This window comes from Nyctibius grandis, chromosome 1, assembly GCF_013368605.1.
Source record: "Nyctibius grandis isolate bNycGra1 chromosome 1, bNycGra1.pri, whole genome shotgun sequence".
Classification (NCBI taxonomy): Eukaryota; Metazoa; Chordata; class Aves; order Nyctibiiformes; family Nyctibiidae; genus Nyctibius; species Nyctibius grandis.
Window position 1 is genome coordinate 107,929,943 of NC_090658.1, and position 26,975 is coordinate 107,956,917.

At 38.7% G+C, this 26,975-nt stretch overlaps 1 protein-coding gene across 1 annotated transcript in view; it reads left to right on the forward strand.

The window, feature by feature from the left end:
* The window catches only part of CSMD1 (CUB and Sushi multiple domains 1), a 1,320,281-nt gene that overhangs the window by 1,065,397 nt on the left and 227,909 nt on the right, over positions 1 to 26,975 (forward strand). The window contains 3 exon segments of the mRNA XM_068415956.1: positions 18,151 to 18,342; positions 23,313 to 23,439; positions 25,938 to 26,140. Coding sequence (XP_068272057.1) covers positions 18,151 to 18,342; positions 23,313 to 23,439; positions 25,938 to 26,140 — 522 coding nt within the window.

A 26,975-nucleotide genomic window follows, 5' to 3' on the forward strand; every position in this document is an offset into this window, starting at 1 on the left:
GTCTTAACCTGTACATATATATATATTCACAGATCATTTTAAGAGCACTGCAATCGTGTGTAACCCCAAATTAATATAAGCTGTATTGCATGCATAGAAAAAAACTATTCTAAAAGAACGTCAATGCTGCAAAATTGAGAAGTAAAAATGTAATAAAAGCCAAAAGAAAGGTTTCTTAGAAATTTTAATTCAGTTCATTCATGTACAAGAGTTACTATATCCTGTTTAATAACATTATAGTCTCTTCCCTCCTGCCCCCCCGAAAAAGGAAACTGCCTTCTGCTTCCAATATCTTCAATACTTACATAATCCAGCCACATTCTCAAAGCTATGCTTCTCCTGTGCACTGAACGATATATCTGTTCAGGGCAACATGATAAGTGAAGATTTTTAAAAAATGTTATTTTCTGAAAATCAAAAGGTTTCATGAGATTAGGATGAACTTGTATTCAGTTTTAAAGCATAGGAAAAAAAATCCTGAATAAAGCATTCAGGATTTTCAGTATAGAAGTCTTTATTAGGGTTTGCCATTGTGGTGAATTTTAAAACATCAGTGTTTTTGCTTTTGGTTTGTTTCTTCTGTTCAGTATGAAACTGAACTTCAGTTTCTTAACCTATTTCATCGAATACTTCCTCTGTATGGTTCTATCTCACAGAATAAGTAACATATCAAATTGTACAGTCTAAAAATAATTTGGATAAAATTAGAACTTAAAGAATTACTGTTTAAAACAAAAAAGACCCACTGGTTACCTGTTCTCTGTTTACATGTCTCATAGTGACTTGTTTGCATGTCATGTTTTTTCCTGCAGCCAAAGTTCCCAATGACCCAAAATTAAAGAAAAAACCTTATCTTATTAGTAAATGATCAGAAAACATGAAGATCTCTTTTGCAAACAGATATTCAGATAATTTAGATGAAATTAAGCACCATTTCATATAATTGTAATCAGTATAGTGTAATCTTATTTTTAGAGGCATATCTTAAAATTTTGAAACTTTTTGGGAAAGAAACAAAATAAGGTATCATGTTATGTTCATTTTTAAAAGCAAAAAGCTATAGATTAATCCAGAAAGCTTGCAAGTAAAAAAAAAAAAAAAATTAAAAAAAAAATTCAAAATCCCCCCAAATTCGTATGAGCTTAACATATGTTGCTCTTATAACAGTCTGTATAACTAAGGTTGTTTTCCGATTTTCATTAAAAGTCCTCTTTAATAATTTGTGAAACTGCTGAATTTCACTTTGGTAACCAGAGTAGGTGCCAAGTACCTTTTTTGCTTTGTTTGTTTTCCGAAGACAGAAACAATTAAAACCATTTTATTTGGTGAACGTAAGCATTGTATTAACCTTTTATTTGAAAAGTTATGTTATCGCATGCTTTGGAGACGAAAATGCTGGCACAATGATGTTTGTGCCACAGTTTGGAGTTTTGCCCATCTCAGGAAAATCCTCTCCAATCTGTGAAGATATAAAGCTTGAGAGAGCTAGATTTTATGATAGCAAGTCTTACCCTATGAATGACCACTCTCAGCAGTCCTGGATTAGGATGGAGGTGAACATTTTGTCCATATGTAGTGGGTTTGGCTGAGATCGAGTTAATTTTCTTCAGCTAATCATAGAATCATAGAATTATAGAATGGTTTGGGTTGGAAGGGACCTTAAAGATCATCTAGTTCCAACCCTCCTGCCACAGGCAGGGACACCTTTCCACTAGACCAGGTTGCTCAAAGCCCCGTCCAACCTGGCTTTAAACACTGACAGGGAGGGGGCAGCCACAGCTTCTCTGGGCAACCTGTTCCAGCGTCTCACCACCCTCACAGTAAAGAATTTCTTCTTAATATCTAATCTAAATCTACCCTCTTTCAGTTTAAAACTGTTCCCACTCGTCCTATAACTATATGCCCTTGTAAAATGCCCCTCTCCCGCTTTCCTGTAGGCTCCCTTCAGGTACTGGAAGGCTGCTAGAAGGTCTCCCCGGAGCCTTCTCTTCTCCAGGCTGAACAGTCCCAACTCTCTCAGCCTGTCTTCATAGGAGAGGTGCTCCAGCCCTCTCATCATCTTCACGGCCCTCCAGACTCACTCCAACAGCTCCATGTCCTTCTTCTGTTGGGGGCCCCAGAGCTGAACGCAGTACTCCAGGTGGGGTCTCATGAGAGTGGAGTAGAGGGTCAGAATCATCTCCCTCCACCTGTTGGCCACGCTTCCTTTGCTACAGCCCAGGATACCGTTGACTTTCTGGGCTGAAAGCGCACATTGCTGGCTCATGTTGAGCTTCTCATCAACCATCACCCCCAAGTCCTTCTCCTCAAGGCTGCTCTCAATCCATTCTCTGCCCAGCCTGTATTTGTGCTTGGGATTGCCCTGAGCCACATGCAGGACCTTGCACTTGGCCTTGTTGAACTTCATGCCATTCACACAGGCCCAGCTCTCAAGCCTGTCAAGGTCCCTCTGGATGGCATCCCTTCCCTCCAGTGTGTCAACCGCACCACACAGCTTGGTGTCATCAGCAAACTTGCTGAAGGAGCACTCAATCCCACTCTCCATGTTGCTGACAGAGATGTTAAAGAGGGCCCATCCCAATACAGACCCCTGAGGAACGCCACTCATCACTGGTCTCCACTTGGACATCGAGCTGTTGACTGCAACTCTTTGAGTGCGACCATCCAGCCAATTCCTTATCCACTAAGTGGTCCATCCATCAAGTCCATGACTCTCCAATTTGGAGACAAGGGTGTCGTGCAGGACAGTGTCAAATGCTTTGCAGAAGTCCGGGTAGATGACATCAGTCGCTCTTCCCTTATCCACCAACACTGCAATCCTGTCGTAGAAGGCCACCAAATTTGCCAGGCACACTTTGCCCTTAGTGAAGCCCTGTTGGCTGTCACCAATCACCTCCTTATTTTCCATGTGCCTTAGCATAATTTCCAGGAGGATCTACTCCATGATCTTTCCAGGCACAAAGGTGAGAATGGCTGGCCTGTAGTTCCCCAGGATTTCCTTTTTTTTCCCTTTCTAAAAATGGGGGTTATGTTTCCCCTTTTCCTGTCACCAGGGACTTCACTGGACTGCCACAACTTTTCAAAAATGATGAATAGTGGCTTAGCAACTTCATCCTCCAGTTCCCTCAGGACGCACGGATGCATATCAGGTCCCATGGCCTCATGCAACTTCAGATTCCTTAGATGGTCTCGAACCCGATCTTCTCCTACCATGGGAAGTTATTCATGCTCCCAGTCCCTGCCTTTGTCTGCTGCAAATTAGGCAGTGTGGCTAGAGTACTTGCCGGGGAAGACTGAGGCAAAAGTACCTCAGCCTTTTCCATATCCCAGGTAACCAGGTGTCCCGCTTCCTTCTGGACAGGGCCCACATTTCCCTAGTTTGCCTTTTATCACTGATATACCTATAGAAGCTTTTCTTGCCCTTGATGTCCCTGGCCAGATTTAATTCTATCAGGGCTTTAACTTTCCTAACCTGATCCCTGGCTGCTCAGACAATTTCTCTGTATTCCTCCCAGCTACCTGTCCTTGCTTCCACCCTCTGTAGGCTTCCTTTTTGTGTCTGAGTTTGTCCAGGAGCTCCTTGTTTATCCATGCAGGCCTCCTGGCATTCTTGCCTGCCTTCCTCTTTGTTAGGATGCATCGCTCCTGAGCTTGGAGGAGGTGATCCTTGAATATTAACCAGGTTTCTTGGGCCCCTCTTCCCTCCCGGGCTTTACCCCAAGGGACTCTACCAAGCAGGTCCCTGAAGAGGCCAAAGTCTGTTCTCTTGAAATCCATGGTAGTGAGCTTGCTGTGTGCCCTCCTTGCTGCCCTAAGGATCTTGAACTCCACCATTTCATAGTCACTGCAGACAAGGCTGCCCTTGAGCTTCACATCCCCCACCAGCCCCTCCTTGTTGATGAGAACAAGTTCCAGCATGGCATCTCTTCTCATTGGCTCCTCTATCACTTGGAGAAGGAAGATATCAGGAACCAGTTATCCAAGAACCTCCTGGATTGCTTGTGCCCTGCTGTGCTGTCCCTCCAACAGATATTGGGGTCGTTGAAGTTCCCCCTGAGGACTAGGGCCTGTGAATGTGAGGCTACATTCACAGCCTTACATTCTATCTGTCTGTAGAGGGCTTCATCCGCTCAGTCTTCCTGGTCAGGTGGCCTGTAGCAGATGCCCACTGTAATGTCTCCAGTCCCCTCCCTTCCTTTAATCCTGACCCAGAAGCTCTCTGTTGGCTCCTCCTCCATCCCCAGGCAGAGCTTCATGGGCTCCAGCTGGTCATTGACATGGAGGGCGACACCTCTTCCTCCTCTCCCCTGCCTGTCCTTTCTAAAGAGCCTGTATCCTTCCATTCCAACATTCCAGTCATAGGAGCTGTCCCACCACATCTCCATGATGCCAATAAGATCATAGCCTTGCAGGCATGCTCACGTCTTCAGCTCCTCTTGTTTATTCCCCATGCTATGTGCATTTGCATAGAGGCATTTCGGTTGGGTCCCTGATGAATATGACTTACTGACTGAAATTCCTTTCTGCTGCTCTTCCAGTGCTCTCCTGCTGACCTGCAATCCTTCTCCAGGCTCTTGGCATCTATTGCAAGTCCTGGCATCAAACTGGCAGGACTGGGATAGACTGAGGTTCCCCTTCCCCAGCAACTTTAGTTTAAAGCCCTCTTTACCAGCTTGACAAGCTTATGACCGAACATGGTCTTCCCCTTCTCTGTCAGATGGAACCCATCGGCCACCAGTAGACCAGGTTTCTCAAAGTGAGTCCGATGGTCTAAGTAGCCAACTGTCCCTTTCAAACCCCTTCCGTATGACCAGGAGTATTGATAAAATAACTACCTGTGCTCCAGGGTCCTTTACTGCTGCTCCCAGGACTCTGTAGTCTTTCTTGATACTGCTCAGGCTGCTCCTGGATGTGTCACTGGTGCACACGTGAAACGACAGCAGCGATTAATAATTAGTGGGCTGTACGAGGTTCAGTAATCTCTCAGAGACATCCCCTCATAAGCAGCACACCTCTTTAAAGAGTGCATTAGGTCGGCAAATGGGCATCTCTGTGCCTCTCAGAAGATATGTATTTGCATACCTATCTCTTGCAAGTATTGTTTTTTATTAAAAGTATTTTCTTTTGATAAAATCATCACATACAAAAACTGGCTTATACTACTTTTTTACGTGTATTAAACTTGCTTCTTGAATTTATAATTGTTTTCTTATGTATGTGTGTATGTTATAGCTGAAAAAGGGAGAACAGAAATTTTGAATAGGTCACACGGACACAAAGAATCTCATTTGCAGTTGGTGGGAAAAGGCCTTAAAACTTTTTGTAATATACTTATTACAGAAGGAAATCACAGAAAATAGTTCTTTTCTTTTTCATTTTATGCTCAAAAGACCTGTTACTGACAACATGTATTAACATCACTATTTTACACGTTTTACATGTTTACATAAATTTTCTTACATGTTGCTTATGTCAACAAAAAGTGCTGAAACTCCTATTAGCAAGTATTATCCATTGAATGAATGTCTCATCAGTATAGTCAAACATGAATTGCCAATAGATTGAAAAGCTCTTGAGAAATTAAAAGTGTACGTCTCAATTTCCAGAGGATACAAAGCAGCAGGTATCATTACATATTGTGAACTATTTCTGGTGTACAAGCATGTAGAAATATATCACTTTGTTTGAAAAATGTGTCTCCTTTGATCTCTTTCAGATGATCTGTGTTAGAATGTAAAATATTCAGTCACCAAGGCATAAAAATATTTCAGCCCTCCTTACAAACACTTGTCAGATCCAAGAGAAAGAGGTCTGGAGCTAATTTTGTCCCAGTGCATACAGCCCGGACTAATTTGTCATCCTAGTCTCTTTGAAAGTTCATGCAAGTTTCTGATACCTCACTATAACCACATTATCAAAATACTTTTCTTTCTATAGACTTTTCTATCATTCTAATTAGATAGAGATTTTGTAATTGGCACATTTTCCAGTACATAATTGGCACATTTTCCAGTACATAATACAGACTTTTTTTCTCTACAACTGTAGGTTTCAATAGCACATAAATGATTCCAAGACAGAATGAAAATGCCAGGAACTCTCATTTTGAAATTGCATTGATTTAATTAAATAGATTTTGTTATTGATGTTTAAGATGCAACAACTGCTGAATGAGTATTTGTTGACATTTACATGCGTTTAGAAAGCCGTTATAGACTCTGAACATCAACTCAAGTACCATTTCATACTTTTAATTACTCTTTTGTAGTTCAAAAATTATTCTGTGTAAAACATACAGATTATGTTATGAGCTTAAATTACTTGAGGTTTAGATAACCGTAACAGAGTTCTTCATGTTTCTAATGTTTTCACATTACCTTACTTTTTTAATATTTAAACATCTGTTAATATTTCCATGTATGTACTGAAATAGGATTTATATATGTGTTTGCCCTTTTGGAGTCATCCCAAAATATTTTTCCACATCAATTTCACAAGCTGAAGCTAGATCATACATAATTTATGAGCTCTGCCTTTCATGGCAAGTAGAAATGAAAAGACAACATTACCCTTTTGCTGAGCAGGGCCCACCCAGTCTATACTTGTGGTATAGTAAATAATATATTTATTAGAGATTATTAAACACTATTTGGAGTCCCATAGGTTGTGCTTTTATTCCTTTGGTGCTTAATATGTGAGCTGCAAAAACATTTTTACGTTCAGAATAATTAAGCCCTCATGGCTAGTCTTGTGAAGATTTTATGGGGCTTAGTGGTATTGCTGTTTTAATAGTATTGCCCCATCGGTAACAAACAGAAATATTAATAGGAAATTATATGAGTATAAATTTACTCATCTAACCTGAGATCATTGATAGTGTTGACCTACACCTATATGCTATATATTGTGTTTTCAGAACCTGTTCTTCTTTAGATTAGACATCTACAGTTTTACAAATACCCCAGTTTGCATTGTTTTAAAATGCCTTTACAGTTTTGTCTGGTAGGCTTTCTATTTAGAGTTCATACTACAAACTGCCAAAGTCCACAGAAGTTACAACATAGGTTCATACTTTTTTGAATTTACAAGAAGAAATTCCCTCCAATTTTTTTTTTTTTTTTTTTTTAATTTTTACAGCTTCGTGGCTACTGTATTTATTTACTTGGTGGTTACACTGTTCTGGGATCATATCTGCAGCCAAGGTTCCATGATCGTTAGAAATGAACCTGTGCAGCATCAGAACACCCAGCAGTGCAAATCTGAATCTGGCATGAACACATGATTGAATTCCTGCAAAATTAACTAGAGCATACAGAAGAAAACTTATGAGCACTTTGTGCTTTTATGCCAGTTTTATATATGGTTTGGCGTAAAGTCAGAATGATGTTGACAAACAATAATTAATCCAACATGAAGCTTGTAAATAAAGTTAACCTGTCAAAAACCTGTTGGAGACCAGCGTAGGGGAAAGGGACCTGGGGGTCCTAGTGGACAGCAGGATGACCATGAGCCAGCAAAGTGCCCTTGCGGCCAAGAAGGCCAATGGCATCCTGGGGTGTATTAGAAGGGGTGTGGTTAGCAGGTCAAGAGACGTTCTCCTCCCCCTCTACTCTGCCCTGGTGAGGCCGCATCTGCAATATTGTGTCCAGTTCTGGGCCCCTCAGTTCAAGAAGGACAGGGAACTGCTAGAGAGAGTCCAGCGCAGAGCCACGAAGATGATTAAGGGAGTGGAACATCTCCCTTATGAGGAGAGGCTGAGGGAGCTGGGTCTCTTTAGCTTAGAGAAGAGGAGACTGAGGGGTGACCTCATTAATGTTTACAAATATGTTAAGGGCAAGTGTCATGAGGATGGAGCCAGGCTCTTCTCAGTGACATCCCTTGACAGGACAAGGGGCAATGGGTGCAAGCTGGAACACAGGAGGTTCCACATAAATATGAGGAAAAACTTCTTTACAGTGAGGGTAAGTGAACACTGGAACAGGCTGCCTGGAGAGGTTGTGGAGTCTCCTTCTCTGGAGACATTCCAAACCCGCCTGGACGCGTTCCTGTGTGATATGGTCTAGGTAATCCTGCTCCGGCAGGGGGATTGGACTAGATGATCTTTCGAGGTCCCTTCCAATCCCTAACATTCTGTGATTCTGTGAAAAACTGTTGAACAAATTTGCACCACAGGACCACAGTACTAAGGGCTGTGATGTTGCATTTATTTTACTGTCAGTTCCATTATTTCTTCTGTTTTAAAACGGTTCTCTTCCATCTCCATGGGTAAAGTTTTAATTGCCATAGTATTTTTTGCGCCAAAGCACGAACAAGGTTTACTAAGCCAGAAAGAAACAAAGGAAGGAATAAAGCCCTGCAGCCTAATTTTTGGGTGCTTATAGAGGACCTGTATTCCAGTTCCTAATAACAGTGTGCTTATATATTGTACTAAGAGAGACATAATGTAACATGCCTCAGCATTCTTTTTTGTAGGAAGTAAAATTCATATGAGTAGCTCACAATTCAAAATTGTTAATTTTGTCCACTTTCTAGACCAGGAACTCTTAACTTTTTTCTTCATACTCTTCACAGAGTCTTAGTATTGAACTCAAGGTTAGAGTTTCCAAGTAGAGACCAAATACCTAAAGGTTGGTAATGTATACCTTTTAGATGCTTATTTTTTTTATGTCATGCTTTAGGAGAATTATTATTTCAAAATAATTTAGGACTTCTTCCAGAAATAGGAGTAGGAAATTACTTATTTTAGATTACTTATTTTTCATATAGCCACTGTAGGTTTATATGCAGTGTAAATGCACATATATATATTTATATATGGTAAGTAAGCTGTATTTTTCCTTTCAAAATATGTGAAGAGAACATTTGCAGGTATCTCAGAACTTCAGCTTCTGCTAAAAGTACACTGTGCTATATAGAATCCCTGAGGATTTCCCTTGGGGACACAAAATGAACACTTGCTTCTTCTACCTGAATTCTTATTGAAGGCAGGTTTTGGAGGGTACAAACTTGAAGCTGAACTGAAAGGTATGCTCCAGGGATGCACATAGTGTATTCCACCCACTAATGAACACAAAAGCTAGTTCAAAGTAAAAACACTTTAGCACAGATAGTGTGGATATCGTATCCTCAGCTTCACTGTTTCACCACCCAGATTTGCTTCTACTATGCTGCACCAACTAATGTAGATAGAACCACAGTACCCATCATAATTAAACTGAGTTGAAAGAAGTTGTAATTAATAGTCTGTATACATTACAGATGTGTCAATATTTTTTACCCTGACAACTGGTATTTCTACATTCGTGATTATCTATATCAAAGATGACAGAACAAATCACGTTGGGAAATAGTGTCAGGAGGCAACAGACAATCATCAAGATGTCTTCTGGCTTTTTTGGTTTTAATTTAGCTGGCTTTTATCCATTCATTGTTCCGATAATCCTATAATGAACCTCAGGAATAAGATAATTGGCAGCAATTTGCCAGTACAATAATCTTTCTCAGCAGTAAGAATATTGGCAGAATTTCTCTGACTGCTGGCTTGTTTCAATGTCAGGTAAACCCGAGTACTGTGATTATATGGAGCTCATGACCATATTTCCCCACTGTGAAATTTCACACCATCTACTTTAACATTGAAGTTCTGTTGCAACATTTTAACAATGAGATTTCACAACAATATGGTCCTTTGTGACAAATTACACCAGATATACAAGAGCATCAGGGAAAAACGGAATGGAAAGTTCTATTTTTTGTGTATGATAGGAAGGGGTATAAATTGGAAAAGAAGAGCTGGAAAGGCAGCTTGCCTGAGAACACACAGGAAAAGGTCCTGCTATATTTGCCCATGGTTAGCAGCACCTACTTGCATGTGAAATGCCCCAATTTTTAATAGGCCTACTGAAAAACAGAGATAGTCTTGCTTGTGGAAAAGTGTAGTGAACTTGTGACCACACATTATATATTGTTGTTCTTATATGTTTTCTAGAGAATTCAAAGTGTCATTTAAAAAATTTGGCCCAGCAATTAGTTTTTTGGATGTCCTTATGGGGAATATTCTATTTTTCAGATACAAAAAACCAATAAATACTCTTTATTTTTTCATACCGAATGTTTGTACATGTTTTTTTCTAGGCATAATATTGTGAAAACAGCCCCAAAAATTGAGAATACCACTGGACTTTTCCTGAATTAGCAATAATTAGAAGAAATTAAAATCAATATTAATTTTACAAGGTGGTCTTTTGATAGAAATATCTGAATAATCTAAACAAAACAGCAAATACTGAAGGGTTTAGTGCCTCAAGGATATTTGAATTTAAGCTTTATATTTTTGCTTCCAGCTAGATATTTTTATTTGCATGTTATTTTTTTCTGTATTGTATGTGAAATAGGAAATTGAATTCTGATACCCAAGACAGTGTGTGGTCATGTTCTCTACAATCAGTTTATCTAGCACTTTACCTCAAATAAATGTTTGATTAGATTTGAGTTTAAAATAGACTGACAGAAAATCTTCACAGAATCACAGAATCACAGAATCACAGAATGTTAGGGATTGGAAGGGACCTCGAAAGATCATCTAGTCCAATCCCTCTGCCGGGGCAGGATTGCCTAGACCATATCACACAGGAACGTGTCCAGGCGGGTTTTGAATGTCTCCAGACAAGGAGACTCCACAACCTCTCTGGGCAGCCTGTTCCAGTGTTCGGTCACCCTCACCGTAAAGAAGTTTTTCCTCATATTTAAGTGGAACCTCCTGTGTTCCAGCTTGCACCCATTGCCCCTTGTCCTGTCAAGGGATGTCACTGAGAAGAGCCTGGCTCCATCCTCATGACACTTGCCCTTAACATATTTATAAACATTAATGAGGTCACCCCTCAGTCTCCTCTTCTCTAAGCTAAAGAGACCCAGCTCCCTCAGCCTCTCCTCATAAGGGAGATGTTCCACTCCCTTAATCATCTTCGTGGCTCTGCGCTGGACTCTCTCTAGCAGTTCCCTGTCCTTCTTGAACTGAGGGGCCCAGAACTGGACACAATATTCCAGATGCGGCCTCACCAGGGCAGAGTAGAGGGGGAGGAGAACCTCTCTCAACCTGCTGACCACACCCCTTCTAATACACCCCAGGATGCCATTGGCCTTCTTGGCCGCAAGGGCACTTTGCTGGCTCATGGTCATCCTGCTGTCCACTAGGACCCCCAGGTCCCTTTCCCCTACGCTGCTCTCCAACAGGTCTGCCCCCAACTTGTACTGGTACATGGGGTTGTTCTTGCCCAGATGCAGGACTCTACACTTGCCCTTGTTATATTTCATTAAATTTCTTCCCGCCCAACTCTCCAGCCTGTCCAGGTCCCTCTGAATGGCTGCGCAGCCTTCCGGTGTGTCAGCCACTCCTCCTAGTTTTGTGTCATCAGCGAACTTGCTGACAGCGCACTCTAATCCCTCATCCAAGTCATTAATAAATATATTGAATAGAACTGGTCCCAGTACCGACCCTTGCGGGACTCCGCTAGACACAGGCCTCCAACTGGACTCTGTCCCACTGACCACCACTCTCTGACTTCTTTCCTTCAGCCAGTTCACAATCCACCTCACTACCCGATCATCCAGACCACACTTCCTCAGTTTAGCTGCGAGGATGCTGTGGGAGACCGTGTCAAACGCTTTACTGAAATCGAGAGAGACCACATCCACAGCTTTACCATCATCTATCCACCGGGTAACATCCTCATAAAAGGCTATCGAGTTGGTTGAGCATGACTTCCCCTTGGTGAAGCCATGCTGAGTGCCCCTAATGATCCCCCTATCCTTGATGTGCCTAGAGACAGCACCAAGGACAAGTTGTTCCATCACCTTTCCGGGGATGGAGGTGAGGCTGACCGGTCTATAGTTACCTGGGTCCTCCTTCTTTCCCTTTTTGAAGACTGGAGTGACATTCGCTTTCCTCCAGTCCTCAGGCACCTCTCCCGTTGCCCACGACTTAGCAAAGATGATGGAGAGTGGCCTAGCAATGACTTCCGCCAGCTCCCTCAGCACCCGCGGGTGCATCCCATCAGGGCCCATGGATTTATGGACATCCAGATTGCTTAATTGGTCCCTGACCCAGCCCTCATCAACCAAGACAGATTCCTCCTCTATCCTGACTTCTTCTGAGTCCTCAGGGGTCCAGGGCTCCTCAGAACAGCCTCCAACAGTACAGACAGAGGCAAAGGCGGCATTCAGTAACTCCGCCTTCTTTTTATCCTCTGTCTCCAGGGCCCCCACCTCATTCATCAGTGGGCCTACATTGCCTCTAGTGTTAGCTTTACCTGCAATGTATTTGAAGAAGCCCTTTCTGTTGTCCTTGACCTCTCTTGCAAGGTTTAATTCTTAATTCTTAATTCTTGCAAGGTTTAATTAATCTTAATTAATTAATCTTTAATTAATTAAGATTAATCTTTAATTAATCTTAACTCCCCTATTGATATAAATACTCCTACAGAGTCTCAAAAATAGGATGTAAAAAAGCAATATTTTTCTGTAAGGGACTTCATGTCCTCTGACACAAGCAGAGTCTGAGAAATTCCTACATGTACTGCTATGTACTCAGACACACCAACTTTACCAAAGCTGTTTTTTGCTACTTATAACTTGCAGATGTATTTTGTCATTTACAGATACAGAAATATAGGTCAGTGAGTATTTGTAGAGTATGAGGCTCTTGAAGAAGCAGGTGATTCACCTTGGGTTAGTGCTATTGACAGGGGAAAAATCTTTCCATGTTTGGAGAATGATGGCTCAAGAAGAACTGTAAAAGTATGCTAGGTTTAGAGACACATTTATGATATTTGTATTAAAAGAGTAAATGGACAAAATCATTAAATTTCATGTGATTGATCTAGACCAGTCTGAGGTGGAGGAAAGAAAGAGCCGGTAAGTAATTAACTAATTTGTTCTCCTGTTATTGCAACATTAATTGAATTTTATGTTACATACAGAGGTTCTAGGCGAAGTCTATTTATTTATTTATTTATTTTTCTTTATAAGCGGACACACACCTACACAAACTTTTGTAATGAAAATCAATACATTTTAACATGTGGATGCTATGATATATACATACTACATGTTTAGCAATATAACAGAAGTAATTTCAGAACCATCTAAGTCAAAATAATGTCAAAGACTAGTAAATCATTTTACAGGTTGGATATTTTAGGCTTAAAATAAACAATACCCAACAATTCTTTTTTGTTCTGGCTCTTCCTAAATGCCAAATCTTAATCTACGTTTCGAATTAATTTCTGTCTTCAGAAAAATTGGTTTTAGAACAAAGACTTTCTATAAAAACCCCAGTAAGCTTTTATGTTAATAAGTAATATCAAGGTCACTTCATTTAATGATTCATTTCATATCTTTGTGTCAGATTATATTTAATTCAATTATAGTATTCTAATGTAGTAGTAAAGTGAATTTCAACCTGTGATCTGTGGGAACACATGAAATTCTGCCACAGAGTCTGCAAATGTAGTCAAGAAAAGCAAGCTTATTTTCAATAAAGATAGATTTTTACAGTACTGTAGCTCACTTTGGAGAACTGCAAATCAAAGGAGGTGGAAAATCTCTGTATTAGTGGATATTTGAAGGTATAAGTGACTTAAAACAATGATGTGAACTATTAATAAGCTGAAGGAAAACCACAAAGATCTTTTGTGCTTCTCAGTCCTATTTCAAAGTAAGAATAGAGAAAGTACAGGCAGACTATGGTAGGCTTCTGTCAAACTTCTAAAGCCTGTGGCAGGATCTCTTTAACGCTTCACATCAGTGAGGTTTCAGGAGTCCTCAGGGGTCATTATTTCAGATGAGGAGAAAATGGAATATTATATCTGCCACGTATAGTATGCAAACAGATTGTAAAAAGATAAACACATTAAACTTGGTTTTGCACCATTCAGGAAGCCCTTATTCTAATGAACGAGGAGATCTAGTGCCTTTACATCATCCTACAGAAGCAGCACTGCAAAAAAGGAGAGAAGAGAAGAGAAGAAATAAGATTCTCCGGCATTGTATCACATATATTTACACACCTGTGCAAAAATGGAAGCTAAGTGGAATACATGAAATGATAGCAAGTCAGAATGATAATTTTATCCCAGCCTTGACATCTTCTGTAGTGAAGATGGCTTTATAGCAGACTAGAAGGGCTTGCTTGTCCAAAAGTTTATTTCATTTCACCTAAATTTATCTGTTGGTCTTATAAAAAGATACCTCTCCCTGACAACCTTTTCTTCTTTATGTGGTAGAATGTACTGGAGAATCGATCTCTTGTGTAGTTTTCTAACTACATATCAGTCTTATCACAGAATCACAGAAACACAGAATCACAGAATGTTAGGGATTGGAAGGGACCTCGAAAGATCATCTAGTCCAATCCCCCTGCCAGAGCAGGATTACCTAGATCATATCACACAGGAACGTGTCCAGGCGAGTTTTGAATGTCTCCAGAGAAGGAGACTCCACAACTTCTCCGGGCAGCCTGCTCTAGTGTTCAGTGTTATGGAAAGTTTAATTCACCACACACAACAGATTCTTTAATCAGGGAAGTTTCATCTGTCAATCACATGCCACTGTCAGTGATAACCAAATGTTGCACCTAATAATGGATGGAAAAGTATCTAAAAGCAGGTGGTAGAGAAACAGTGTTACACTGGCTCATGCTGTCAAATCAGCATTAAGTACTATCACATTATCTATCAAACAACTTAAATTTTCAGGGTTTTAAATAAATGTCTTTGTATGTTTAATAAGGAGATTAAAATAATGAAGTATAGCTATTTCTTGTGAAGTTCAGGTCATCTGAATGACCTAATCATCTTGGCTCTTATAGTGAAGGAAGAGAAATAAACCTTTTTAGAATTGCACAGTTCATTCAATCTATTTTAGGTATCTACTTGAGGATGATATTAATCATACCCTGTAAGTTGCTATTGCTTCTAAAAGACAGACAACTGGTTTAGATATGGCTGTTTAAATAATCAATGCTGAGAGCTAGTTAAAATTAATGTTACTGCTTTTGTTGGGAAACTGGGCATGTTCGCTTGGTTCTTTTTTGTCAACAAAGTGAAATTGCAGGGCTGTGCAAATATTCAAATGGAAACAACCTTTTAGCAAGGGAATAATGATAAATCTCTATAATCCATTTGTACTCTGTGTGATTACGCATACTCCTGATACGTAAGCTACATCTCTGTTAGTAAACTAAACATTGTCAGGGCATGAGTGTGAGTGTGGGAAAGTGATTGTCTAGACTGCTGAAATGTTAGGATAAATGCTAGCATGCTTCTAGCTTGGGTTGTCTAGCACTTTCCCAAACAGTCTCAGGCATAATGTAGACAGTGCGAGCTAAATTCCAGGCCGTGGCTTGTAGACAGCCATGCTGTTTTGAAAGATAATTGAGTTTAACAGTGGTCAGAGCACGCTCATTGGTCTTGGGGCTTGACATTTCTTAAGATATTAGCACAGATAGAGATGCAGTGTCTATGTGATGGCATAGCGCTCTTTTTTGAAAGGGATTCCTTTTCCTTAACTCTACATACTTAAAATTCTGAGCCACTATAGCCCACTATATAAAGAAAGAACCTAGGCTCAGTTTATAGTAAAGGTAGAAAATAAGTATTTCCAGAAGCTGATTGAACTGACCGATCTGATCACCTATCTAAATATGAGCTGGTTTGTTTTCTTGGGATTCATATTTCTCTACTGATTATGAAAGTAGCCTAAGCTAACTAGTTCATATTTAGCCTTCTAATTTTCAGAAGCCTGAGTTGTAACAGGTAAATCCCAACCTTTGTGTCAAGTTTATGAACAAAGAAAACAAAGGCATTTTGTGTTTTCAGAGGACTCAGTTGTTGGACAGCTTTAGCATCTGTACAGAAAGAAAATCAAGGTCTTAGACTCCTTGCCATTTTTTCAACTGAGGTTGGTCTTCTCAGCATCAGGAGAAAAGCAATGAGAAAAATGTGATACCAACTCTAGTTTGTGCATTTGTAAAATAATGAAAAGTTGTCTATGGATGTGTTATTTACCATAAAGACTTCTGATTCTCTCCTAATTAGTGAAGGACCTCACAGATTCATAGAATGGTTTGGGCTGGAAGGGACCTTAAAGATCATCTAGTTCCAACCCCCCTGCCATGGGCAGGGTTACCTTCCACTAGATCAGGGTTGCTCAAAGCCTCATCCAGCCTGGCCTTGAACAATTCCAGGGATGGGATATCCACAACTTCTCTGGGCAACCTCATGTAGAGACTGAGCTGAAAACAACAAACTGAAGGGAAGACCAGCAGCCTGATTCAGAACCACATAAAGAAGCTGTTCAGTAAAGTAAGGACAGCAAAATGGAAACCATTTTTAGTCAGAATTACTTGGTTGGGCTGGGGACATGACAGTAATAAAGGAAGAATCCACAAAGGAGCAACATCTGGAGTTGAGAAAAATGAATTTGAAACCACTCTTTATATTGCTCCAAGAACTGGACCTCAAGGCAAAAGGAGAGATTTGGACTGCATCTTTACATTTTAGTAACACTATGTGGATTAACTGCGGAGAGGAAAGGGTAAAATATGGAAAGAATTGTAGCTGCTCAGAGTAGACCTATTCATTCCAAAGAGCACAGAGGGAGCTGTTTATCCCATTCAGCATGTTAATAGGCCAAAAAGGGGAATGCTAATGGAAAATTAGTGTAGGAATATTTCTTAATTTTCAGCAGAGAAGAAACTGAAGCCATGCTATCTTGACAAAAGGACGGATTAAATAACCTTTGCATTTTCTTCCTGAGTTACCACTGTGTTCAGCTGCTTTCATTATGGAGATTAAATGAGGAGGTGAAGCTCCCACTTAGTGCCAAATACAGGGTCAATACTTCTTCCTTTCCTCTGAATAAAAGAGAATCAAAGAATAGAAGTGGTATAAATTAGTAAATTGCTCACTAAACTCTTTTGGGATAGTGTATTTAATACACTTTCTTCAATAGACTAATGCCATAATCTAATATCAAATTAATAATTTGTTCTTGATGTTTCAGTTTCTGATTTACACAAATTGTATATAATTTATCTTTGGTCACAGTGGATTCATCTAATCTAACTGTGCATATACCTGAATTAGCAGAGGAAAAAGTAGTGCCCTATACAGTGAAAATCTTGGAGAGCTTGTTTGTTGACCCAATATTCCTGCACTGTTCTAGATAAAAATTTCAGATTAATAACTGAGCCAAAATTGAGCTACATCAAAAGAACTAGGGTGATTAACTTGAGGGCTGGATTTCACAGAATTGCAGAGATATCAGGCAGTCCAAAAAGGTAGCCATAAAGGACGCAGCTTTACTCTTCTACATCCTTGGCCACAGAAGCATGTTCATGTACTAAGACATTGACTTCATAGGAAGCTGCAACATCTAACCGCCTAAGCTCCTGGGGTGCATTAGCTAGAGTATAACCAGCCGGTCAGAAGAGGTGATTGTCCTGCTGTATTCAGTGTTAGTGCGGCCTCACCTCGAGTACTGTGGGCAGTTCTGGGCCCCACAATTTAAGAAGGATATTCAGGTACTCGAATGCACCCAGAGGGCAACAAAGCTGGTGAAAAGGCTAGGAGGAATGTCCTATGAGGACTGGCTGAGGACTGTGGGTTTGTCTAGTTTGGATGAGGCTGAGGGGCGACCTTGTAGCTCTCTACAGCTTCCTGAGGAGGGGAAGTGGAGAGGGAGGTGCTGAGCTCTTCTCCCTGGGATCCAGTGACACGACGCATGGGAATGGTTCAAAGCTGCACCAGGGGAGGTTCAGGCTGGACATTGGGAAGAATTTCTTTACCGAGAGGGTGGTCAAACACTGAAACAGGCTTCCCAGAGAGGTGGTCAATGCCCCAAGCCTGTCAGTGTTTAAGAGGCATTTGAACAATGCCCTTAACAACAGTCTTTAACCTTTGGTCATTGCTGAATGGGTCAGGTAGTTGGACTAGATGATCATTGTAGGTCCCTTCCAACTGAAATAGTCTATTCTAACTGAATCATGAGAATATAATCTGCATCAAGATGAGATTCATTGGCATTTTGTTTGCTATTTTATATTTCCATGTCTTTTTTTTTCTTCTTTTCTCTTCCCATTTCTGTTTGCAGGTTTTGACCTAGTGAAGTGTGAAGATCCTGGCATACCAAATTATGGCTACAAGATCCGAGATGAAGGACATTTTATAGACACTGTCATTTTATACAGCTGTAATCCTGGCTATACAATGCATGGTAGTAGTATTATGACCTGCTTAAGTGGAGATCGAAGAATTTGGGACAAACAGTTGCCTACTTGCATAGGTAATATGAATTGTTACAATGAAAGATTTCTGGTGTTTCAAGAAAAAAACCTCAAATATTCTGTCTTTCTATACTTTATGATATGATAATAGTGTAAACATACTGTAAATTTCAGGTAAAGATTTACTGTGGACATCCAAGTATAACTTCTCTGAAGTAGATGGTTGGCTATTAATGGATACAAAACCACTGGGAAATACCTCCTTCTATAGGGCAGCCTTTCATGTAAGACTGCTGCTTTGGTTCTGATGATATCCTGGGTGTCTTTGTTTAGCCCACACCCAGGGCTAAACAATAACAGTTGTTCTCTCACCCAATGTCCCTTCCCTGACCAAGGAAAGGAATTGGGAAAAGGAGGGGGACTCGTAGGTTAAATTAAACAGATTTAATAAAATAAAGAAACCAATATCAATGGTAATACAAACCACACAAAATTATACTTAGACCACAGAGTTGCAGCAAGTTGCTCCTGGAATAACAATCATTAAGAATGAAAAAGAAGGAAAAGGGGAGAGAGGAAAAAAAAAAAACAAAAAACAAACACCCCTCCCCAGCAAGCTTTCCCTTTTATAGTGAACTTGATGTTAATGCTGTAGAATACACCTGTGGGCCAGCCTGGGTCAGCTGCCCTGGGTTTAACTGCTAATGGCCTTGATCACCATGGCTGGCCACAAACTGAAACAAAATGTAACTGAAAAGTGATTCTACAAATTTTATCCCCAGGAAACCAGGACACTGGGTCATCAAGTCTGATATTATATCACAGCAATGATATTAACTAAACACTTTATAAGCTAAGCAAGCCCCATCATAAAGCAAATTAAGATTTTTACTTTATCTGTTTTCATCAGAAAATATTTCAACATCTCATTCCTATGAAGCTGATTTCTAATTTTCATCCCACATTAGTGGATTGTTTTATCTGCATGCTCTTGAGTCATCATTGCCATGCTAGGCTACCCCATCTGTCAGAGCCTTGAGGTAGACCTTTTCTTTAAATACCCCATGTCTTCAAGGGTCTAAAACTGTGTCTCATTACAATCAACATAAATGTTAAATAGAGAAGTACTAGGTAAGATGCATAAAATAACTGTATACCAGTATAGATACTGCCCATTGTACCTTTGCTAGGCAGTTTCTCTCCTCCAGTTTTGCTTTCCAGTCCAGCAATTACCAGTGACTTCCTGAGTTCAAGTTTCACATGGAGTTCCCAGGAATCTGTCACAGTTTAAAGCTGGGCCAGCTATTAAACCTGTGGCAGACGCTCTCTGTTAACCCTCCCCCTCCCCCCCGAAGGGAAAGGGAAAGGGAAAAGGGAGAGAGACTTACGGGTTGGAAAGTTAAACCAGTTTTAATAAACCTATAATAATGAAAAAGAGTATAATAATAATATTGGAATAATCAAATATATACAAATATATACAAAACCAAGATCGAGCTCCCCTGATGTCGGCCACGTCACCACCGGCACTGCAGGGCAGGCACCAGGAAGGCCCAGACTGGGCCCAGCGATGGTCGAGAGCTGGATTCAGGAACACGTGGATTGGATCGGGGGCAGCAAGAAAACAGACAGAGTCCTCTTCGGATGCCGGCCATAGCAGAAGGGGCAGAGACCCTCGTGATCCCCTCACTTTATACTGAGAATGACATGTATGGGATGGAATACCTTCGTTGGTCAATTTTGGGTCACCTGCCCTGTCCGCTCCTCCCTGCAGGTGCAATCCCCCTTCGGCTCTTCACTCGTAAGCAGTGAGGAATTTAGCAGTGACCTTGGTTTCTCTAAGAATAAGTCCAGCAAGAGCCTTTCTGCATAACATCCCTACCGGTGCCTCAGTGATAACTACAAAACTTTGAGCGTTATCAGTCCTGGAAGCAGACACTGTCTGCGAAACATGCAGTTACTTTCAGAAAGTGCAGTTACTTAGAAGGGACTTAGCTGAAAGTAAAAATCACTGAAAGGAAAATTGGCCTGGTTTAGGCCAAACCAGGACAGAGTCCTTGGGAAAGTCTTTCTATGTGTCTTCTGATGCTTAGTTTTTGCCTCTGCTGCCTGCTGCAGGCAGGCCACCAGCTGCTTTCAGAACTCACCTGACCTGGAGGATCCTGGCTTGTTGCCTCTCCCCGTATTGGGTGCTACATTCTCCATTCCAGGAGCTGCTTCCTGCTGAACAAATTCACAGACCTGCAGTCTACAAAGTAGCAAACTCCCTTCCTTTCAAACGTTCAGTTTATCCAGAGAGTAAGTGCCAGAAAAACATCAGTGAACAGCATTGCTGCTGTCTTAGTAGAGGTGTTATTTTTCCCACTTGATTCTAGAATTATCTGTTAAGTTTTATCTTATATATATGACAGGTCAAAACAACTCTTTCCAGTTTTAATTTAAAGACTTTTCCAGGCTTTTTATACATTCAAGTCCTCAAGCTCTTCAGTTTAATTGGCTAGCTTCCTTTTCCTCTAAGTTTGCCCCTTTGTAGAGAAGAGCCATAATTAATCCTACCCTTGCCTATGCCCCCATTTAATTTAAACGAAGTCATTACTCTAAGGTCATTTTCTGTAATATTTTCTTGTGCCTGTGTTCACCACCACGTATTTGAATCAATTCTAAAATACTTGTTGGTTCCAAGTCTATTAGGTGAATAAATCCATCCATCTACCTATTTCCTTTTCTTAGTATGATGATTTGTCCTCTAATCTCTATGTCGGATGTTAAAATCTCAACCATACAGTATTTTAAAAAAAATAAAAATAAAAATCATGTATATTCCAATCTGACCTGGAGGAAGATAGGAAACCCATGATCAAGTGAATCTAAAGAAAATTCCCATCTTTGCTCCTGTAGAACATCTTCCATAACCCTTCTCCAATATATTTTTGACCAATATGTATGTTTTTTCATGCTGACTTTATTTAGTTTACTGCATCACTACTATGTAATGCTCCCTCTGCTCCCCTATCTCTACCTGTATTTCCAGTTTTCTTCATAACAGTACACTTTTAAGCTTCTATATTCCACTTATGATTGCTACATTGTTTTTTTTTTTATTATTATACTTTGATTTTGGACCTTGCATTACTAGATTTGGTTTCTGTATTTTGTTGCTAAGCTTTTGGAATCACTTGTACCGAAATCTCTTATTTCTTGAGGGTCTCACTTCATCTCGAAGTGGAATTATGTCCTGATATCAATGGAATAGTCAATTTTCTTTTAGCATCCTGAGATAGGTTTTGTTCTCGCTTTCTGTCTCTTCAACCAAAAAGCTATCTTTCTATGTATCTTTATCTCTCTTTACGTATCTTTTTATTTGCTGTTCTTGTTCCTATCTTTAAAAACAAATTTGGGGATTAAATCAGTTTTGTACAAACTCCCTCCTTCTGTTTCTCAATTTAAAACTCTTCTGAAACATTAATTAGCTGCCCAAGAAATCAAATGTTCACCATTCTCTCTGAAAATCTACTAAAGGTGAATCTTTCTAAACAGCCATTCACAAACAGTCTGTTACATTCATTAAATTATGTTTTTTCTACTGTTCTGTGCACAGGAAAACTTGTCATGAAGATCCCTGAAAGCTCAGTTAAGCATCTGCAGATGATTTCATGCTCTCTTTTTTTTTCCCTTCAGTGTAATTTTTATAATCTTTTCTTTCTTCGGTTTTATCTCATGCTATCACAGTTTTATGTCTTCCTACTCTGATTTGACTGGCTTCCTTTTCTTCCTTTTTTCTTAAGTTGTCATGAACTTCCAAACAACACTTTCTTTCTTAGACACATTTTCTTAATATCCTCCTGTTTGTGGAGACCTATTCTTTTTTCCTTGTTGTGTCTTTGATCAGCATTTGATATTTGCTGTTGTCTCCAGCGACACTTACATTCATCGTCTTTACAATCATTTCAATCTCATTCACAAAAAATTTCAAGCCCATACATAGACATATTCCACATATTCTACACCTAGTCATCTTCAGCGGTACACTGCTATATTGGTCTTAGCATTCATTTTCATTTTTTCTATGTTCTAAGCCTTAATGAAGAAAACCAATGAATTCCTGTAATTCCTTCTCTAGAAAATTATAGCATTTGTTTGAATATAAGTCACTTCTATTAGTTATAGTATAGTTATTTACTTTGTATAGTATATTCTTCGAGGTGGTGATTTTACAGTGTGCTCATTTCTGCATATTGAAAAACAAACTAATTTTGGATTTTTTGTTATAAACATTTTTGAAAGTTTACTTTTGATCTACTCCTAAAATGGATATTATTTTTTAAAATATATGCAATCATTTGATTCCAGATGCTTAGCACTGCTGTTGGTCTCTCTGCAAAGTTAAGATAGTATTGATAATAAAAATGTTTTAAACCAGACACTGCATACTTTCAAATCATAGCTTTCTGATTTACTCTCTCACTTTGCGGGCATATGGGATTTAAATTTTTAAATGCTAAAGGAATTTACCTGGCAATACCTAACTGTTTTTTGATGTAATTAAACTTGACATTATAAAGAAGTATCTTGAAAGCAGTCGACTAAAGGCATTTTGACTTTTGAACAACAGAAAGTGACTTTACAATTACAAACCCTGACACTGTAAGTCTGCATTTGAGCATTCAGTGTTACTTAGAAAAGCAAGACATGTTAGATGGGACATTTCTGAATCATTTTTGCTCTCTTGCTGATGCTAAAATTGTGCTTTTGTCATCTCATTTCATATTGAACTACTCTTTTTGGTAAAATAACATAACCACAGAATTATGGTTTATTGCTTTGTAACAAGGTAGGAATGAGATCATTATATATGTGCATTTTTAACTCATGTACATGTCCTGGTTTGTATGTATGTGAAATGCTTCAGAGATATTAGGTCATTCTGTTACCTTTTTAGAAGACAGAGAGATGTGGAATGGACAGAAAATGGAACTGCAAAATACTATGGTCTTGTCAAAAATAAATTTAATCCTTGCTTATTTTGTAGCTGAGTGTGGTGGTCAAATTCATGCTGCTACATCGGGGCGCATTTTGTCCCCTGGTTACCCAGCACCATATGACAACAATCTTCATTGCACTTGGATTATCGAAGCAGATCCAGGAAAGACAATAAGGTACATGCTTAATTTCAATAACTATTGTTGACATCAGTATTTTATAAATTATAGTCTGTGCCTTACATTCTCACACTCTTCTACACATTTTTTTGTTTATTAACTCCTCCTTACATTAATACAGTTGATGCTTGTTATGCTGGCATTTATGAGTGCCATTCCTCTAGAGAACCTGAGAATCTAAATTGTGTAGGGGACACCTAGGCATCTAATTCAGAACTGTGAATTCTGTTAGATAATACGGCCTATAAATCTTCAGTGTGGTAGAGAGGTGCTCTGCTATGTCTTTTTCTAGCTGTGAACAACCTAAAGTCCCAAGCTGTCAGCTGTGGTTTCAAAATTCTTCCCTTGAGTCACTGTAATGCCATTCTTTTATATCTTACTGTCACATTTAATGTAATAATTTTTTTCAAATTGAATATAATTATTCAACTCTATTTCTTAAATACATTACCTCAAGTAGCCATAAAGTTCCTGACTCTCTGACAGGAGTGCTCAGACATCAGGCATCTTGGACGTTGTTGTGTATCTATTAGGAACAGTCTTTTTGTCATGAATGCTTTGATCTGATGAGGATTTGACAATTAACAGTAGCAGCAGAGAAGATTAGTGCTATAAAGCCTTATATGCAACTCTGAAAGGTTTTCATTTTCCATTCCTGCTCTCTTCCATCATATCTTTATTAACATATATAACATTTTGAGTTATGAAAGTATCATACTTTTTCCCCATAATCAGTTGAATAATAAGACCAGCAACATCTCAGAAGACATTAAGACTAATCAAATTTGAGAAAAATGATGAGATTTTAATAAGAAGTGCATACAGGACCGAGAAAATGCTTGATAGATAAGGACTGGAAGAGTTCTTCGCATAGAGTAGGAAGCATAACAGAAAAAGGAAGAAATTAGAAGAATACAGAAAATGAGGGAAACACAACTGGTGACTAATGCCTGAAATAAAGGTACATGCCAAAAACTGAATGATGGAATCTAGAGCTTTTATTTCTGTAATGATTTATGGAAAGACAATGGAAAGATTCAAGAACTTGGGCAGAGGAAATTAGTAATACAAGAACTTTTAAAACAGTTTTTCTTCATCAGTTTGTCATATCAACAAGAAAAACTATCATACTTTGCTGTTGATATGTAGCTAAATCACTCGAGTGGAAGGAATACCAACATTTAAAGACTATTTCAGCTCAGTTTTGCTGTAGTAACACATAGATTCAAAAGCTTTGAAATGGCAAATTCTGTTCAATATTCAAGCTAGTTAGTCCACTCCCAACAGGAAGTTGCTGTGAAAGCAAGAATGTGACAAAAACGTTTAACTTCTAATCAAGATAGGTAATCTTAATTTCTGTCATTTTAAAATAATTTATTGATATTAATATGTTCAATGATATGCAACAGAGATTAGGTTTATACTCCAGTGACAGGATAGAAGTATGTGATTTCCAGTAAATGTGTTGCTTCAGAATATTAACTATTCATTTATTTTGAGCAAGAAGTTAGCAAATAGTAAGCTTTTTCATTATTCAGTTTATGTGCACAATAGTTTTAACTGATCACTGAAATGAAAATTACTTCTTAAAATTAAACAGGCAGAACAATATAAGCAAATGGCAAGTTATTCACTGGGAGTTTTTTTTCCTTTTTTATTTTTAGTAATCCCATTTCACTAAGCTGAACAATGAATTCACTCCATCATAAGTGATTTCAATGCATCATTTACATTTAAATAACAGTTTTCAAATTAATTATTTCCAATTAATGACAAATGTAACGAAGAAATATCAACACCCTATTTGAAATACAAAAAAGTTTTGATATTTACCTGTTAGATTTCTTGAATGTTAAAAATGTAAACAGTCACAACTTGAAGTCAATGCACATATTTTGACTAATAACATAGTATTCTCGAACACCTTTCTAAATCTAATACTTCACCTGGAGATAAATACATATTTTTTATTATAATACAATTTTCTATTTTATGAATTTTGGCATAAGGCAGAGATAAGATAATACATTTTCTGGTTTTGTATAGGAAAGAAAATGCCATGCTGACAGAATTTCCTGCGCTGTGTATGCTACTGTCCAGTAGCTACTGCTTTTTTTTAATTGCATATAATTCAAGACAGTGTTCTTTGTATCTTCATGTGAATAAAGAGAGGAAATCTTTGATGAAATCATAGTTCTTATCCCTTAAAATCATCATCCCTTAAAATCTATCATAAAAATAAGTTGGATTTATAAAAAAGTACTATATGCTCCATAATGGTGTTTTCTGTAATTCAGGCATTTATAGAACAGAATAACATCTCTTACAAGATCAGATCATCCAACAGGAAAAATCAATAACTCTTCAGGACCACTGGCACTTTTTTAGTCCTAAACAGCATCTCAAAACTAAGTACAGTTTGGGAATGATTGCTTGGAGTTTTGTGTAATTGTGTTTAATGAGTAACGTACAGTGCTTTTACTTTCTCTTTGCAGTTTGCATTTTATTGTTTTTGACACTGAGGTCGCTCATGACATCTTGAAGGTATGGGATGGGCCTATTGAGAGCAGCATACTTCTGAAAGAGTGGAGTGGCTCAGCCCTTCCAGAGGATATTCACAGCACTTTCAACTCATTAACATTACAATTTGACAGTGATTTCTTCATCAGCAAATCAGGCTTCTCCATTCAGTTTTCAAGTATGTAAATATTTTTTCATCTCAAATACAATAATTATATACATTATTCTTATATCTATTAACTGTTTCTTATCTTACAACTTCCGCAGTCTTTAAAAAAAAAGATTATATTATTTTGATTATTTTCTGTATTTATGCAAATAGCTACAACTAGGGTGAATTTTTGGATTTGCTTTGAATGTTTAAGTTTTCTTATTCCCTGTTTTGCATAGCAGTCACATGACTAGCATTATCTAATTAGCATTATTTAACAAGTCAAAATGGGTTTGTACATAAGTTTTCTGCTGCACTTATAGTTTTAAATGTTCCTACTAGTGCTACCTAATAATATATTATTTTGTGTTTATATTTTACGTTGTTTGGGTTTTTTTTTTCTCACAAAATTGTTTGCATGATGCATCATTTTTATGACCTTAACCACTATTTATGTACATTATTAAACTCAAAAATAAAATATATCTCACCATATTGAAATACATTTAAATATTTACTATTAAACTAATCAGATTCATCCTCAGGTCTAAAGTGAAAGCTCCTCTCTATACAGAGGAGCTGTGATCAATATTGTAAAACTGAGTATGTGGAGTTTTACTATGATATTATGATTGAAGTGTTAAAGACTGAGGGTAGGACTGCAGGAAGACTGTATCATTGTCTTTGACTCAGTCATTGCATCCTTATATATCCAGATACAATGTATGTAAGTGTGTTTCTGCTCAGGAACATAGGAAAGTGATGAATTAATAAAATGTGTGAGAGTAGGAGTATTATTTAAAGCCTTCTCTGTAGGTGCTGTCATTCAGAAGTAAAGGCCACTAATAAGCTTTCAGTCATT